Source organism: Phytophthora infestans, genomic scaffold, assembly GCF_000142945.1.
Source record: "Phytophthora infestans T30-4 supercont1.8 genomic scaffold, whole genome shotgun sequence".
In the NCBI taxonomy this organism is placed as follows: domain Eukaryota; phylum Oomycota; class Peronosporomycetes; order Peronosporales; family Peronosporaceae; genus Phytophthora; species Phytophthora infestans.
The window spans coordinates 2,990,608-3,003,788 of NW_003303751.1; the positions used below are offsets into that span (position 1 = coordinate 2,990,608).

Genomic DNA, 13,181 nt, shown 5'->3' on the forward strand with positions numbered 1-13,181 from the left:
GCGTTGCGTCTCTCACGAAGCGTCGTTTCGATCTTTTCTGCTACATGCTGAAAGGTCATCTGCTGCCCATACATCCATCGGTCAGTGCTGAACAAGATGACACTGAGGAAAAGCGCCCTGCTTTTGCTCAACATGAAGATATGCAGCAAACCCACGAAGAAGAACAGGTGGAGCCAACGCAGAAACAAGAAGCTGCACAAACGCGGGTCTAAATGTAGCTTTGGCTGGATGGTTGCCTTTCAAGACCTGCAAAAACCCAAATACATGTCATTTCAACTTTGATTCTGCAGAATAAAGAGCGATCTCAGTAAACTGAAGCACATGAATGGAGAGCTTGGATCTGTTATGCACGTAACTCAATGCGATTGACGAGATAATAGCCTTTAAGAGATCTTTCCAGGATTTTATTCATGGAAATTCCAGGATTAATCCTGTAAAAAGCTACTGACATTACTGTACATATTTTCAAAACATGATTTAATCCTGAAACGTACATGATTAATCCTGGAAGAAGGACAGCCACACGTTAGGTATCTTTCTCGTCCTCAACGAATCTTCCCGTATCTTCCCCATATGTCTACTGAAATAAGAAATGATTTGACGTCCAGGATTAATCCTGACCTTAATCGTGTACAGTTCCATGTAAATAATCCTGGCCTCCAACACCTGCCATTATTTAATACGTGTTCGCGTAGCCAAATTACACCTGCGCTAGGCTCAACTTTGCTAGTTGGCGGCATAGAGTGGTGTCCGCATATGTCGGATCTCCAGTCATAGATACTACGTAGTACTAGTTCAAAAAATAGTCGAAAAACATACAAGACGGGATCCTCTTCATTTTTCTAAGCCTCAAAAGCCTCGAGGGTGGTGGTTACATTCACGGTTTTCTTCTACTACTGTAGCACTTGAGACGAATCTTCTAAATAGAAGCACCAATTTAATCGATGTACACGATCGTCTAAGCTCCAGACTCCACAACGAAGCAGCTCAGACTCCACAACGAACGCACACTCTCCCATTGGCTAAAATACGTCCGTTTCATCTCCCACGTGTTGCTACAAAAAGGCCGACCACCGTACACATGACCTTGTCGTCGCGTTCCAGCATGCATCGTTGCAGCTGCAGCAGCCCTTTTCGGAACAGAAGTCCTGCCGCCGCCCATCACGGACCTGCAGGACGTGAAGGTCAATGGAGAGGACTTGCTGCCCGATAGCGGCCGCAACTGGAGCCCGGACGTGCTGCTGGAGCTCGTGAAGATCTGACGCTGTGTCCTGGCGCATCCGGACTGGAGTCGCGTGCAGTGCGGCGAGTCGACCTAGTCTAATGTGTTGGAAGTGCTATGAGCTGGGAATATGGGGTGTGCTGCTCCTGCGCTGCACCATCAAGGCGACGATTCTTCGTGGGTCTACCGCATCAGTCAAGACAGAGTACGTAGTAGTGATTGCATTAAATTCTGCGCTGAGGTTAATTATGAATGTGCTGGACTTATACGCAGTTGTGTCGTACCTTGTGAATCGGAAATACGTTTACACTGGATGGAAAGTGGGCAAGCCGCAGCATATCTGCAGTGACTTTAACATGAGGAGCACCTTCCGAGCTCAATGGGAGGACCAACGTGGGCTCTTCAATGATCAAGTCTAATACAACGCTGGTCTCGTCCTCGCGGAGCAGCATTTGAGTGGCGTTCATTAGAGTCTGGCTCACCATTGCTTCAAGTACCCCTTCAAGTTTTGGCTGTTCTCGAGCCGTACAGACTTGTTTGTATTCAGTGCAGAGTCATTGATAAATTTCCCAGCAATATCAGCATTTGCGAAAGCAATGTGAAGGGAAATATCGCTGTAGCCATACTCTCCCAATAAGTCAATCGGCATTTTACTTCTCCAGCGCGAATTCGTAAGAACAACTTTTGAAACGGACGTATTTTAGCCAATGGGAGAGTGTGCGTTCGTTGTGGAGTCTGAGCTGCTTCGTTGTGGAGTCTGGAGGTAAATATCCTCGTCTAAGCCAAAGCGGGGATGGCCTGAGGGTCCGTGTTGAACATTTCGCTCGGGTCGACCTCCGTCTTGATCTGCTGCAGCTTCTTGAAGTTACCACCGCCGTACAGGTATTCGGCCATCTCCGGCACCGTCCACTTCTCGTCACGGTAGGTCGTGAATCCGGCGGGCACACCGCGAAGCCTTGTAAGCATCCACGAAGCTGTAGAAGCCCTTGCGCATCGTGGCAATCGAGCTGTCGGCAAATTTCACGTCGAACGTAGCCGTACGCATGTCCCAACGAACCAAGTGCAGGTTGTCGTCGTGTTTCCAGGCCGAAGCGTCAGCCTTGACTGTCTTGGCGTACGCACCACCCCAGATGTCCACGAAGCCGGAGGCTAACGCGTCCGGAAGCTTGGGAGCGAAGGCTGTACCGGAAAACAGCTCCCACGCGGAAGCGTTGTCAAGCGGAGTCGAGCGAGGAATGGTCACCGATGCGATGTAGAAGAAACGACGGGGACTCAGAGTTTCCTCCTGAAGGCCAGGAGTCGAAATGTTCTCGGACGTCCAGAAGTCGTTTTCGCTCGTGGTCAGGACCATCGAAGCGGGTAGAGTCTTCATGAGCGAGCAAAGCACGGCCTTGGACTTGGCGCCACCTCTGTAGAAGAAACCCTGCAGTGCGGACTTGGTCTTGAGGCTGAAGCGGATCGACACCATGTCGTTATTATCCTTGCTGAGGGCCCACGTCTGCGTACCAATAAGTGCATCCACGTTGTCCTGCTGCGTGGGCTTGTAGCTCGAGTTGAAAGCGATAGTGTAATTCGTCACACGCTCCGAAGGGGGCTCAAGGGTCTTGATCTTAAAGTCCAGTACCACGCCCATCGAGCTGGCTGCACCACGCACACCCCAGTAGACATGCGAGTTGTGATTAGCATCGGCATTCACGATGGAACCGTTGGCAAGAGCCACACGGACCGACTCAATGTTGTCGAGCACAGTACCACTAGCACGTGAAAGGGTGCCGAAACCCGAAGCAGCCACACCGGTCATGCCGACATCAGGGCAACGGCCGTGGGGAAGAGTGCGCTTGTACTTGTTCCACATGAAGTTTGCGCCTTCCGAGATCATGACAGGGCCACCGAATGACAGCAGCTTCGTAGACGTGTCGTACTTAGGTGCTTAAGAGCTTTCAGGTTAATGACAAGAGCTCCATCGTTACGGCCAAAACCCATGCTGGAGAACGAGCGGTTGCCACCCAGCGTGGTCACCTTAACGCCAGCACTAGCGGCACACTTAAGCGCAGCCGTCACCTCCTTCTCCGTCTTGGGGAAGGCGACAGCGTTAGGCACAGGGTTCACACGCGAGTTCCACGGTTGAATATCCATCGTCCAAGTCGTGGTGGTGGGGACCGAGTTTTCGGTGCCAGCCTTGGTCAAGCAAGAACCGACGTCGGCATGAGCACCGGCACCAGTGGCAAAGCCGCCGTTGGCAGCGATTACGGAGCATAGAGCGAAAATCGCCCGAGTGGCGCCGGATACCGAAGTAACCATGAGTTGCCTTGTGCTTGCGGTCGAGCGAGGTTGACGACTTGAGTGCTAGAAGGCGAATGCGAAAGTGAGTCAACGGTGGTTTGCTGCACCATGAGGTGGGTCCTGCGGCTAATTGCATACGGTATACAGTGCCCGCCAAATCATTAAGACCCCCGATTTGGCGGGACAATTCTGACAATATCTCGGCTTCTAGCCTGAGTTGAGAGCTGCTACTTTGATATGTTCTCTCCATTAGGCTTACAGAGGTGCCACTTGTGTTAACAACTTAGATTTCTATGTATCTGACAGGGCTGGTATACAAATTCAAGGTTTGGACATCAGCGTCAAATTATTAAGACCACATCCTTTTTATGACGAAAAAACACTTTTATGAACAGACCTTACAAATTTCTATATTAAAAAATAGTACTTAGTCAGACCACCTTTCTTCTTGATCACCGCTAGACAGCGGCGAGGCATGGACTCTATCAGCTTCAGCAAGTAGTCTAGCTGAATGGAGTCCCATGCAGCCATGATTGCTGCCTCCAGATCAGCAACGTTTTGGTACTGGCGGCCATGTGCATACACCTTGGCCGCCATCGCCGACCAGACGTTCTCGATGGGGTTGCAGTCAGGCGAGCGAGCTGGCCAAGCCATGGTGTTGAGTTGCATCTCCTGCAAGAATTGCTTCGTTTCATGCGAGGCATGAATCGAAGCATTGTCTTGCTGAAATACAAAGTCAACACCATAGTTAGCGTGAGCAAAAGGGAGTAGATATTCAGATAACGTGTAAATATAGTCACCTGAATTCTGACGTCCACGCAAGATGGCCAGCTCACTCTTACCTGCTGCACTAAAAGCGCCCCACACCATGACGCTCCCTCCTCCATTTTGGCGACGCAGATAAGACTGTGCAGGCTGGCGCATGTCCCGCCAGTAATACTTGAATCCATCAGGACCATCTAGATTAAACTTCTTTTCATCTGAAAAAATAGTGTAAATCCAAGTTTCTAAAAAATAAATATTGTTATAATACAAAATTGCAGCAAAACTTTAATATGAGAGGCTTACCTGGCTTCAGTATGTAATCTTCCGCCCATTGCATGCGGGCAGCCTTGTGCGCTGCCGTGAGGGGAAGCGTGCGGTCCATCTTGGTGTAAACCAGATGGTCCACACGCTGCAGAACCCGCTGGATCGTCCTCACGGACGCCTTGATGTCGAACTTCGTTTTGAGCTCCGCAGCATAGAACTCACCTGTCGCCGCGGCACGCACAAGCTGCCGCAGCTCTCGTTCCGTCAGTGCCGGTTGCCGCCCAGCCCTTCGCTCTCCACCCCTGTCTTCCTTCCGTCCCCGCTCCGCCTTGACTGCGTTCCGGACGGACGTACGGGACCGACCTGTATCTCGTGCAGAGAGACGCCTCCGTCGTGGAGACCGACGATAAACCAGTACTCTTGTTGGGAGAGGGTCTTGCCGTGGCCCATTAGAAAATGAAAGGCTCACAGCCTCCGTAGCGTCTAGCTACCCGCTCATTTCCGCCAACCATCTACTTATTTTGACCATCACTCTTTAAATATAGAAATTTGTAAGGTCTGTTCATAAAAGTGTTTTTTTCGTCATAAAAAGGATGTGGTCTTCATAATTTGACGCTGATGTCCAAACCTTGAATTTGTATACCAGCCCTGTCAGATACATAGAAATCTAAGTTGTTAACACAAGTGGCACCTCTGTAAGCCTAATAGAGAGAACATATCAAAGTAGCAGCTCTCAACTCAGGCTAGAAGCCGAGATATTGTCAGAATTGTCCCGCCAAATCGGGGGTCTTAATGATTTGGCGGGCACTGTAATACAGGTACTACAGAACAAGGGTTAAGTCCTGCCTCAGGAAGTTGGTGACCAGCGTACACGTACCTGCATTATTGCTGAGCGTAAACACCAGCAGGTGTGCTGCGAAAGGGCTTATTCGACCATCTGACCATACATTTGAGTCAAATGATTTGACAGGCTTTCTTGGCAGGATCGTCCGCCCAAGATAACCATGCCATTTCTTTGCCTCGATCAATTCGACGAAGTGCTTTAAATGTGGAAGTGGCGTGCTTTGTAGATGGAGAGTGCGTTAAAATCACAGACGAAAACGGTCATTTCACAGAGGGTGGGTCATTTTCACAGAGCATACTACCATTTCACAGACTGAGGAATCCAGCTGTCTTATCGGATTTGCTTGAAACTAAATATCAGTACTTCCTGTAAAGTGTATGCAAGTTCCTTTTAAGAAAAAAACTTCAAAAATGAGACAAACATGCCAAAAAATATTACTGTGTATGAGTGTGGTCATGAGGACACGAATAACAGCAAGACAACAGTGCTACAGTGGCTAAAGAGCGAGTGCGAGACGACGAATGCCTACCAACGGAGGAGACGGAAGTCATCGCCACATCGACCACAAGCTCAAGGGATAATATGTCGCATTGAAGCTACTACCTCCGTTCGGAAAAAGATAACCATTTGTTTCTTTTTTGCGCAGCGCTCCGCCTCGTTCATTTGAGCGTTTTTTAATTTGTGAGAGGCTGGCTAGGTAGCTTTATGACCGAGATTGACAGTGAGAAACTAAGCAAGGCACAGGCGTTCATGCTCCGCCGTGCAACTACAGATACAAAAACGGATCTAAGACGGCAACTATATCGCCACATTATGAAGGGGCGCTCAGTGGGGCTTCTAGAACTTCAGCGGTAGGCGGTGGGGGGGCTGCTCGCTGCAAAAAGCAGCATGTACGCGTTAGCATTGGCGAGTGAGATAGCGTCACAAGGCAGTGACGTAGGGAGAGTGCCAGCTCGTACTTGCTTGTCCTTGTGCCGGAGGCGCGCAAACTTGTGCGTGGGTGTAGGTAGTGGACGGGTCTGTCTGAGCGCACGCCGTATGTAGCCTTCCTTGATCAGCTGCTAAACCAGGTAGCAGCTCATGTTCGACGCGCGCTGAAGCAGACGCTGGTATTCGCGCTCATTGACAGGAACTGCAGCGATTCTCTCGCACAGCTCAGCTCGATTCACCTTCTTCCTACCACATGCGCTCTTCCTTGACTTGACCACGGCTGCTACTCGATCTCCCATCGAATTAATTCCACGCCTCCAAATTCGTTCGACAACTTGGCGGCCCACACGGAAGTACGCTGCAACACGAACGATCTCTCCATGTTTGACCACTCCTCCCGCGCTGCGAAGCAGTAAGGTCTCCCAGACGGCCTGGCGCTCACTGTCTGACCTCCCCCAGGTGCCAGCTTTCAAAATGAAAGGAGCGGGAGCCAGTCTGGTCGGGAAAGCGCGGGAGATTCGAAATCCAAAAATTGATCGGCATAGAGAGGGTATTTTGTTGGGTAGGCTGTAATATAATTTGAAATGGTTATCTTCTTCAGAACGGAGGTAGTATAGTTTTTAACTTGCCGGCAGAGCTGGTCGCGTAGGCAAAAAAACGACGGTTGATGCAGGCCAAAGCGACATGAGGCCGACCGCAGAGAAAGCCGTTGCGCTGGATGGCGCAGCCGTTCTCCCACTCGATATATTGCCGCTGTTCTCGTCACGGTGCATGCCCTCCATTTTAGTATTAGCTAGCAGGGGATAGTAGTCTTCACCCAGTCGGTTTTATTGTTTGGTCACTGCAACGCGCCAGGAAGCATGTCTCCAAGAGTGTCCCTTCTCCTGTGTGTTGATTCTCTGCGGTGAGGGATCATACTATCGGGGCACCCAGTGCTGTTGTGACGTCCACTGTTCCGGACGCCTCGTCAGCAAGTCCAAAGCCGTAGAGGCTGGCGAGGGTTTAATGGGGTCAATGCCACATGCCGTGGCTCGAACAACGGACATGAGCACAATTACACTAGTAGCATCAACTACGAGGACGTCGGAGTTCACTAAGTATTAATACTTTATAATGTACGTAGTATTATTTTTGAAGTGCTTAAAGTGGCCTACTTACTTAGTACACCGGAATGGGGTCGGCTCTGCCAACGTTTGGCACACATTACTAAGTAATTTACTTATTAGTCATGTAAACATGGATATTAGCAAGTCCTAAACCAGGGCTCTACTACATAGCTCATGTGATATGCGAAAGTGAGGTATCCATTCTTGCCAAGAAATGTCACGACTTCTGTTGAAATGATTGTGTTTCACTCTACCTGCAGAATTGCAAGTGTTGATGTACATGTAAATCTGCCAGCTAATTTAGGGCCGTTCCGAACCGGGATTGCAATCCCAGGAACGCTCTGTGATTGGCCAATTCAGAGTCGAGATAAGGGTAACTTTCTTGGTTAGACAATCGCTGCGATCTGACCTTGGGATTGCAAGCAGGGCTGGATCTTCGGATTTTATCGCAGCGAAGAAGATGAATGTTCTCGCAAGTTGGACAGAGGGCCCGAGAAAAGCTGCTGCTAGCCGCCGTCGCTGCCTACTGCTGATAGCTGGATCTCTTGCTGCTCTTCCCCCTGGCCAAGGCCAATGTATCAAGCGTAGACGGTTGGAGTGGCCTGTGTACAAGCAAACCCTACTATTAGAAGGACAGTTCCAGCGCTGTTACAGGATGGATGTGGAGTCGTTCGAGCACCTCTTGCTACTGCTGCGACCTGCTTTCGCTCGTGACGACCTCCAGTCATCTCGACGGACGGGTATCAAACCTGTCACGCCAGAAAATAGGCTCCGGATAACAATTTCGTGGCTAGCAGGAAGTAATTATCACACTACTCGTGGTCTCGCCGGTACTTCGGTTTCTGGGTTTTACGACATGATACACGAGGTCATGGCCGCGATTTGCGAGTGTCCCGAGCTTCGCATTCGCTCACCCGTGGAATCAGAGGATCGAATCCAGGAATTAGCAGACGGATTTTCCAGCATCAGCACAGACAAGATATTAAGCGGTTGTGCGGGTTGTATTGACGGCTGGTTGTGCCAAATTAGAGCCCCAAGCGCAAAAGAGGTACCTGATGTGGCTGTGTTTTATTCTGGACACTATCAAATGTATGGTCTAAACGTACAAGCTCTCTGTGACTCGTTGTGCCGCTTCACGGGCTATTGCTTCGATTCTCCCGGCAAGGTGGGCGACTCCATCGCGTTCAAGAAGTGGAAGCTGAGCAAGGACATTATGAAGCTGCCACCTGGGTTTTATATCGTTGGTGATAATGCGTACCCATTATCGAACTCGCTACTTGTGCCTTTTACCAAGTTGGAGTTGAAGGGCAGGCAGTATTCTGACTTCAATTTTTATCTCAGCCAACTAAGCATTCGTATCGAGATGTCATTTGGATTATTGGTGAACAAGTGGCAAATATTTCAGCGACCACTTGTCGTGGACTTCAAGAACGTTGGCCGCGTAATTAAAACGTGTATGAAGCTCCACAACTTCTGCATCAATCGAAGAATAAAAGCTGAGAACACAACAACTAGTCTTCACGCTGTTTCAGCAGCGTACCATAATCTCCCTGAAAGCTCATATCAGCCAACAGACAACTACGAATCGGATGATTTGCGCAGCGATGCCCAAGGTCGCATACTTCGTCAAGTGATCGTGAGCCACATCCAGAATTTTAACCTCAGACGCCCCCGCGTGCGCTAACCACAAATCGCTTCAAAGCAACCCGTTCAGCACTTCGTACTCAAGCTCGTCAATCTTCTGCTCCAGCACCAGCCTCTTTTGTTCTCGGCCTGCCAGTACAAGGCCAACTGCCGACGCATCAATTCCCTTGCTGATATACTCGCGTCGAAGCTCTTTCAAGCGCTCTATCGCCGTCATACTTCGGTCCAGCATCGCAGTTAGTGTCGAGAGCTTGTGAGTAGCTCGCTGTTGTTACATAAATAATTTCTGCTCCAACCACGTATCTTCTTGTGCTTTGCTGGTCTCGTTCTCTAGAAGTTCGTGTACTGATTTCAGTAGGTCGGCAACGACGTTTGCATTTGAGGATTTGCGTCGCTTCCGGTTTTGTGCTGTATTCTTTTGTTGGTCACCTTCTTTTGTCGAGTCGTTGTCTGCATAAACGTTGGCTGCGCAAAATTCTCTTCCTGCTTGGCGGTGCTCACACCACCGATCCACGTAATAGACATCTGTCCGTCCATTGCAATAATCCTAGAAGTCTTGACCATTTTGACCCGATACTTTGGATCCTGCTTCCGCTCGTGCAAAGTTGCTGCTTGCTTCTTTCCACATTCGCTGGAGTTTTGCAGCTGAATGTGCCATCACAACCGAAGGATCGATGCCTTCAAAAACCGCATCGTCGGAGATTAGCGTGTCAAACTCGTTGTTGTCAGATCCAAATGCCGTTGCTACGTCAGTCCAGAATGTAGATCCACCTTGATCCAGCTCTTCACGGCGCAGCTGATGTCCAGTCTCCAAGAATGTATCAAAGAAGCGATCGGAAAACAGCACATTTAGCAGGCGGAACATGCAGTTCTTCGTCCGTTTCACCTCTTCTTCGCGTGAGCTAGTCGCTCTCTTACGCTGTTGGCGGATCAGAAGCTCAACACCGTCTTTGTTTGTATCCCAGGCAGAGAGGAGCTTCACGCGGTCTTGCTTACATGTATTCTTGACTACGTTCAACTTACGCGCGGTGCATTCAAGCTTGAGCTGGTCTAACGTCCAGTCAGCATAGTCCTCAGATGTCGGCGGCTGGATAGTGCGCTTGCGAGCGCTCTGCGGTGCGGTAACAGACCACTTCGAGCTTGTTAGAGCTGTCGCCATGTTGCTTTTGCCAAATGCAACTTCGTGTAGATGTACCCGAGAATTGGTACACGAGTTGTCGGTGGAGCGCCATCCGGCTCGGAACGACCAGATCGCGATTTCACCTATTTCCCCCTATTCACTCCGGATCGCGATCCGTGCGATCCTGGTTCGGAACGGCCCTTAGGCTGCTTTCGAGCCTTATAACTAATCTGGTAGCCGATATGCATTGTGGTGTAGCGGGATCAGCAAAATCTGCGAGATTGCCAGATCCAACTTACCAACTGCGCCCAGACACCGACTAACGGAGGGGGTCCCCCGATGATCCGTGTTCTGCTGAACTTTCCTCACCTTGTGTACCCGTCGGTAGGGCGGGATCTGCTCTCTCGGTAACTTCCGAAGAGTTCAAGTGGTGAAGCTTGAGTGTCTTGGCGAGACGTGGGGATGGGGTGGAGCAGCAGTGGAAAATCTTCACTCTGCGTCCGTGGATGGTTCCGTATCCTAAGCGAATATTCGAGCTTATGGATCCGGGGCCTAGATCGTGGATCTGGCCGTGGGGTTGCCTTGCGGGTGTGTTCCCTTGCCTTTGTGTTGTCCTTTAAGTCGTACTTGCCGCCTCCTGTGACGGGATCTTGAGAGTTGAGAACCTCTAGGGTGTAACCGACCAAGTAGTAAATTCGGTTAACCTGTCGGATCTGCACGAGTAAAGGAAAAGCTCACTAGGTTCTAGGATCTGGCCAATGTATTATCCAGTTATCACTACCAACACTAGATTCGCAATTCCCAACCTTCTCGGAGCTCGTACGGCCAATGTAGTTCCGGTTCTTGAGGGCAGGAAGGCACTTGCGTGATACTGTGCAAATTGAGGACTGTATTGATATTTAAGCCTATACCTGCCTGGGTTTCTACCTTCTATGTCTTTCATCTGCTAAATCCCTTACCAGGCTCGGCTGCATGTCCCTTCTTCCCTTGACCCATCATCCCAGCTGTGTTATCTTCAGATCCACCGGATATATGACGTAATCATCATGGTTACCCTATTATGGGTACACTCATCCGGATCCAGGTCGCTTGGATCCACCTCACTGTAATGGTACACTCGCCGTGGATCCGAGCTCTCCAATCATCCAACATCATCTCGCAACCGTCTGTGATCTCCGTTGTCCCACGAAAGTTCGAGATCCACTGTATCCCTCATCCCTATACCCTGGATCCAGGTCCCTCCAGGCGGGATCCTCCCTCCTTGGATACGAACTCAGGAGTATGGGATCCGGGGTACCTCGCGGTGGATCTTGACTCTTCATTAGCCGTGGCTACTAGATCCACCGTCAGAGGGCACCGACCATCCTTCCTTCATAGGATCCACACTCGATCCACTCTTGTATAGTATATCCCATATCCATCTTAGTGAATCCAGGTAAGGGTGGATCCGAGGTAAGTCTTGGTGGATCTTGCCTTCTCGTACATCGCTCATATCAGATCCATCGTCATTCCATACGGGGTGCTGCTCGCCATGGCTAATCTACCACAGGCAACCTGCACCCGTGCCAAACAACCCAAATCCTCTATAATCACTTGAAATTGTCACTGATTCGGGATAGTGACCCCGCGTCAGGACCATTCTCTTATTTCTGAGAAAGCACTTCACCACAATCGCCTCCTGTACGTGGTCGGCGCTGCACAACAGCGTCCACGACGTGCATCACCAGCATCCACAACCGCTTTCTCCCCTTCGCGACACATGTCTCCCGCCAAGCGTACCGGCAAATCGTCGGGCAAGGTCCCATCCACCACACCTCCGGTCAGTCCGTCTTCCATGTCGCCCACCGATCTGCGGGTTCTAGCCCAGGCTCTTTCCGATCAGGTGCAAACCCTGACGGCGGAGCTCCAGACGGCTCAAGATGCCCAAAACCAAGCTGCGTCTCTACACACTACCCAACTTCAGACCTTGCGGGCCCAAATCCATGACCAAGCGATGGAGATCCAGGGGTGGGAGCACCGTGCGGCCTCTCGGTCGCAGGACCTGCGACTCCTGTTGGCTGATCAGGCGGTCGAGATCCGCGACCTGACCGGACGGCTGGATCGCGCCTCCCGTCAACGAAACGTTATGCGAGATGACAACGACCATCTCCTTAGGGAGATGGCACTCGCCGGATCTGAGATCCACCAACTCCAATCCCGGATCCACGACCTCGAGCGGGATCTGGAGGATTCCCAGACTGCTAGGGCAGCTGCGGATGTGAGCTTGGACCGCCTCCGTGACGAGTTGCGTTTGACCCAGGAGGAGGTGGTGACCAACGACTATGTGGGATCCGCCCATGACGGATCCGCCTTAGGGTCGGCGCGTGGAGGGTCCCCCGCGCCAAATCCACCTCCCTCGTCGCCGGATGTAGCCCTGGCTCAACTCTCTAAGGAGTTGCAAGACACCAAGGAGTCGCTCGAGAGGGCGTCTGCCGGACGAGATTACGCGCTTGAAGAATTCGTGCGTATGACTCGATTGCGGGACGAGATCCAAACGAAACTGGCAGACAGCGAGCTCCAGCGGGACAAGGCGACTACCGAGTGGGCGGATGCCGAGCGTGCGCTAACGGAGCTGGAATCCAAGCTTCGCCGCATGAGTACGTGGATCCTCTTTTAGCCCTTGCTAGTAACTCCATATTCACTTGTTATTGTCAATCTAGGTGACAAATTGAAGAAAGCAGATGCGACCACCGCGAAACTCCAGGATCAACTTTCCGCAGCCCAAACTCAGCAGCAACAGCTGATCCTGGAGCGCGATCGCGGCCTGTCGGAGCGCGATTTGGCACGTCGACGACTGGCGCTGGTGACAGCTGCCGTCTCGGATCCACTTCCTCCCTTGTCGGGGCCCTCTCAGGCTGCTAGCGTTTCTGCTCCTCTTCCGACGGTAAGTGGGGCGGATTCGTCGACTGCGAAACGCCCGCGTAGTACATCTCCCGCTCCTAGCACCGGATCCTCCCGCCCCAT

At 51.0% G+C, this 13,181-nt stretch overlaps 2 protein-coding genes across 2 annotated transcripts; both read right to left on the reverse strand.

Annotated features, from left to right (window-relative positions):
* Positions 1–526: 526 nt before the first annotated feature.
* On the reverse strand, positions 527–1,707 carry PITG_06584 (uncharacterized protein; the record flags this gene model as incomplete). Its single annotated transcript, XM_002998627.1, has 3 exons — positions 527–577; positions 1,010–1,315; positions 1,507–1,707. 3 exons carry the CDS (start codon positions 1,705–1,707, stop codon positions 527–529), a joined length of 558 nt encoding a protein of 185 aa, XP_002998673.1.
* A 292-nt stretch (positions 1,708–1,999) lies between these two features.
* Positions 2,000–3,523, reverse strand: PITG_06585 (berberine-like protein; the record flags this gene model as incomplete). Its single annotated transcript, XM_002998628.1, has 3 exons — positions 2,000–2,196; positions 2,264–3,125; positions 3,176–3,523. 3 exons carry the CDS (start codon positions 3,521–3,523, stop codon positions 2,000–2,002), a joined length of 1,407 nt encoding a protein of 468 aa, XP_002998674.1.
* Between the last annotated feature and the right edge of the window lie 9,658 nt (positions 3,524–13,181).